The sequence below is a fragment of the Acanthisitta chloris genome, unplaced genomic scaffold (assembly GCF_000695815.1).
Source record: "Acanthisitta chloris isolate BGI_N310 unplaced genomic scaffold, ASM69581v1 scaffold43917, whole genome shotgun sequence".
Lineage (NCBI taxonomy): Eukaryota > Metazoa > Chordata > Aves > Passeriformes > Acanthisittidae > Acanthisitta > Acanthisitta chloris.
In genome coordinates, this window is record NW_008685089.1 from 1 (window position 1) to 5039 (window position 5039).

The 5039-nt window shown below is 41.6% G+C and overlaps 1 protein-coding gene across 1 annotated transcript in view; it reads left to right on the forward strand.

Moving 5' to 3' along the window:
* Positions 1-3095: 3095 nt before the first annotated feature.
* GNPAT (glyceronephosphate O-acyltransferase) overlaps positions 3096-5039 on the forward strand; it is a gene marked incomplete at its 5' end in the record, with an annotated part of 18282 nt that continues 16338 nt past the window's right edge. The window contains 2 exon segments of the mRNA XM_009079567.1: positions 3096-3176; positions 3178-3405. Of these exon segments, the coding sequence (XP_009077815.1) occupies positions 3096-3176; positions 3178-3405 (309 nt within the window).

Below are 5039 nucleotides of genomic sequence, written 5' to 3' on the forward strand. Positions count from 1 at the left end.
GATTCCGCGCTGGAAGATTGTCCTGGCGATGGAGTGGCCGAAGCAGGTTTTCCCGTGTTCTGTGCTGGAAGTGACTTTATTGACCGTGTTTCTTCCTGGCAGCTCCCTTGCCAGCTTCAGCCAAGGAGTTTGGGTGTGGGGTGCTAAACTCCCCACCACTACACTCGCATTTGGAAGAGGGGTCTGGGGAGAGTGGGAAACAGCTTCTTCTTTGAGCAGCGATTCCCGAACTTCTCTTCTGTGCCTTCTTGTCTGTTTGCTGCTATCCCAAGCACATTGCAAGCACTGTCATTGCATTGCATATCCTAGTTACACGGAAGCAGAGGAGTTCCAGGTTCCTGCTGTTTTGCTGTTGTACTTCTCCGCGGTCTCAGTCGTGGTGTGTGACGCTGACTGTTCTGATGTCCAGGTTTCCAAGGGTGTGTTTTCTAAGTGTGCTCCCTGCCATTTGGCAGTTGAAGCTGGAACAGTGGCTTGACTGTAAGGTGCAAGGGCAGTGTTACATATCTGCAGTGGTTGGTAGCGCCTGTGGTTTGGCTGCCTCTGTGCTCCTTCAGAACAGGGCACGAAAGTGACTATTGCCACGGAGAGAAATCAGCTGCACATCAAGTCTGAAAGCACTGGCTGAGTAGCAGAGACAGAGGTGACATTTCACTGGGCCATGGCCTCTGCTCACGGCAGCCGTGCTGGGCAGCGCGGTGGCTTCTGATGTGGCTCTGCTGATGCCCCTGCTGAGTGCTGCGTTTCTTTGTCTGCTTTTTGTGTAGTTGCACATTGCAGGATTTAAACTTTTGTAATTGACATGAATGTTGCTTAGATTTTCTGAGCAATGACTTGTCACATACTGATCTGAGTAGGTGTGTACTTAGAGCCAAATAATATTTTCTGCTGCTATGCTGAGCTTTTTTTTTTCCCCTTACAGAGCATAAGTGACATATTTCCATCTTATTTTTAATCAAAGGGGTTGATATAACATGTCAATGGCAACAGATAGTGAATACTAATTATTCCCAGACTTAACAGTTCTTAGCTTACTTAGCTCTTGCAAAATACCATCTAGTTGAAAGCTGTGGAAGAAGATTGAAAACCGTAATGCTAAACCATGCAGAAAAGGACAAACCACCAACCTAGAAGTTTTACGTTAATATGGACCTGGGTTTAATCATAGAATCATAGAATTTTAGGGGTTGGAATGGACCTTACAGGTCATCTAGTCCGAACCGCTGTCATGGGCAGGGAAACCTCCCCACTAGACCAGGTTGCTCAAAGCTTCATCCAACCTGGCTTTGAACACTGCCTCCCTGGGCAACCTGTTCCAGTGTCTCACCACCCTCACAGTAAAACACTTTTTCATAATGTCTCGCCTAAATTTCTCCTCCTTCAACTTGAACCCATTACCCCTTGTCCTGTCATTGCAACTTCTAACAAATAGTTCCTCCAGCTCCCTTGTAGCCCCTTCAGATCCTGGAAGGCTGCTTTGAGGTCTCCACTCAACCTTCTCTTTTTTAGGCTGAACAGCCCAAACTTCCTCACCCTGTAAATACAGTATAGGATTGTTTTAAAATCCCTGGAGAGTTTGTTCTGTAGTTACTGTGGGACAATTCTCTAAATGACAGAAGTGGAAAGAAAAGTTAGTCACGTTTGGTAGATTGTGTATTGTAGAAGGATGTTTTCCAGATCTGCCTATACTATGTGAGGAAAAGAACATGAGACGGTCAAACATTACAGTAGGATTTGTGTCCTCAGATATGAAATTGGCTTTCGATACAGTTGAGTCTTTGAAGGATTTCTGGTCATTCTTAAGTGGAGATATTCACGATTTGAGTTTTTTGCTTTGTTTTGCCAAATTACCTTGATGAATGGACAGGGACTAAAGGTTTGCTCTCTCCTTTAAATGTCAGCTGTTCTGATAGTGTTGTGCTGTGGCTGTGGCCGGCTGTCAGTGAAACCTGACTCCCTCTCCCAGGGCTGAAACTCAGCCACCACTGCTGGCCTTTTTGCTTATCTGTTCCTGGTGTTCTTCTGTGTGCTTGCTGGCCAGGCTTTCCTCTCAGCACCAGCAAAGGTCACTCAAGAGCCCATGAAACAACATATTTTATCTGACATTATCAGGTTGGCTCTGCACAGGTCATATGTAGGAAGAGGAGGTAGAATGAATGACAAGGATGCCTGTGCTACCCTTCAAGTGGTACTGTGGAGGAAGACATAAGAATTTTTATTTTTAGCATCTTTTTCTAATAAATATACTTTATCATAACCAATACATTCGTATTTGTGTACCATGGAGGGTTACTCCAGTTGTCTTACTTGTCTGGTGGCTATTGCTGCTGTTTTGAAGTTTAGAGAAACACAGTTTCAGTCTTGGAAAGACTGAGGGGTCATTCATATGAGCTATGGTATTATAGGACGTAATAGGAGACATCCCTCTAGTATAGGGATCTACTGGCTCAAGGGAAAGAATTTTGTCTGAGTTGCCTGCAGCAAACTGGGTCCACAATTAGTTCTTGATGTACTGTTTGTTTTCCTGCTTAGCACTGCTGTTGGTTACTCAGAGGCTGTGCTCTCCCTTTACCTATATGGACACTATATTGCATTCACATGGCTGACAATGGGTTTTTTTCTGTTTGGTCCTGCCTGGCTGTGTTTCTTGTACCTTACATCCAAGCTTTGTGAAAGCCACCACAAGTCACCAAGGTCCCAGTTGCAACTTCAAGTAGCAGGGATTATTTTTGAATGTTGATGATTGTGGTTTTATGATGTCATTCATTGCATTGTCTTCATGCTGCTGTGAGAGTTGGAATCAAAGGTGTTCTAGTTAATGCCTATTAACCATAGAGAGGCTGGAGGCAAGGCACTTTAGCTTTAAAAGCCCACGTGTTCTCTCAACTTCTTCCTGTTAGACGGAATTCAGGACCATATGGCATAGGATGATTTGGAGATCTTTGCAGCTGGAAAGGATTGGGGTGGCGCTGTTGGGGTTTTTTTTGGTTGGTTGGTTGGGTTTGGTTTTTTAAGTTTCTTTTTGGATCATTGTTACAAGCAGGTGATATTTGCTGCTGCACTCACAGAGTGTGGAATAAAGACATTGTTGAAAGCTAAAAAGAAATCCCAAATGCTGCGGAAGTATTACGTGCCATTATTTTGGTAGTATAGCCAAGCAGATCACCAAATGGCTCAAAGACAGTGTCTCATTCTTCATTTGTGTGTTCCTAGCAGAAAGAGCTCACATCAAAGAAAAGAGATGAGTTTGAAGATATCTTGGAGGAAAGACGGTTGTCCAGTGACTTGAGATACGCGATGAAATGTTACAGTCCTGTGATCTACAAGGGACTTTCACCTTGCAAGCCCAGTGCTATTAAAAGTGCAGTTCTCCAGTCAGAGCAAGTTCAGTATGTTATCAAGCAGGTGAGTCTGGACACTGAGCTGTAAGATGCGGTAGACTGGATACAGCCAAGCTTTCTGTGGCAGCAGGGAAAAAGAGATTATTGCTAACCTTGTCAAAACAAGTAGGTCGAAAGACAGTCCAGTAGATGAATAACTTGAGACCCATACCCTTGGCAGGAAAAACAAATACTGATTTATCACGGAGATGCTACTAAAGCTGTCAGTTCATTCATGAAACAGTGTTTTGATTTTGCATGTACAACACTTCACCATTAACCTATCCAATGTGCTTTACTTCTTCATTGTGTAAGACGTAAGCATTCTTCTTCTTAGTAGACATTTTGGTACTTTGAGTATGTCTTGTAGGAATTTTATAGGTTAGTGATGTAATTATGAATCTGTCATTTCACTAAAATGAGAGTTACATTTCACAGATAATTTTTTGAATTAGAAACACTGTCTGAGATGTAACCATATTTTTGTTTTAAAAAGGGCAACTACTACTTTGTAATGAGTAAATCATTACATGGTCATACTGGCTCAGATTTTACATTGTGTTGAAATGGCTGAAATAAGAGTGTGTGTTAGTTCGTAGAGTAACTGTTTTCAGTATTCAGGAAAAATAATTCCAGGCCAGTACAAATATCTAAGATGTTTTGGTTAGTCCTGAGGGAGTGGCTACAGTAAAAGTTTTCTATTTATTTCTTTTAGTGGTTAGAGTTACCTGTGATGTATCAAAACCTGTTATGATGTTACAACATAAATGATGTCTTACAGTGTAGTCATGTCGCTATCATGGGTTGCTGTGTAGTATGAAATTCAAGAAGACCTTTAGAAACACTAAAAGATTTACTGAAAGGAAATATTTTACAGAGGAGTTGACTGAAAGACATTTGTGTGATGTTTTCTTCTGAAGTGCTGCTTTTTTGATGGAAAATTATTTTCATGCATAATTTCTTGGTTAGCATCAAGGGCTTGAAGGGAGTGAGCTGACCTGCTATTGCAACCTAGTTACCAGCTTTGCTCTAGAGATTACTGGAAGTATCTAACTGAGACTGTTTTGGGCACTGTGCCCAACAATCTACGATTAAGTGTCTCTCCTGCCTGGGCAGGAGAGCTTTACACAAGCACATGAGAATTTGTTCTCGTGCCAAATTGTTGAGGTTACTAATGTTCAGTGTGTGAAATTAAGGCCATTTGTTTGTTTTAGCTTGCTATATGTGACTGGTCTGGTTTTTTGATTCCTGATTTTGGTGAGTAAGTGCTTAGCCCTATAGTGGATGTGCACTTAATTCACACAGGGTAAACTGTGTGGTAAGTCTTTTACTGGTGAATGAGAAAAGTAACTCTTCCCCTGTGAATAATAAGAAGAATTTTTTGGCTTCCTAAGCAGGATTGATTTTCTCAGGCTCAAGTGAAAGCAGTTTTTTGCTTCTTTAGGTAGTTAAAATAAGCAGTTAAAACTACATATGAAAATATGTAGGATGAAGGATAATGCATTTATTAAAGCACACAAGAAAAACGATAGAAAGGTGGTATGTGGAGGTAGATTGGATAAGATAGATTTTCTCATATGTCACAAAATAGAAATAATAGGTAACCAGTACTGGCTTCTAAACAGAGCTATGTTTTTTTTTGGAGGCTTTTTCTTCTGC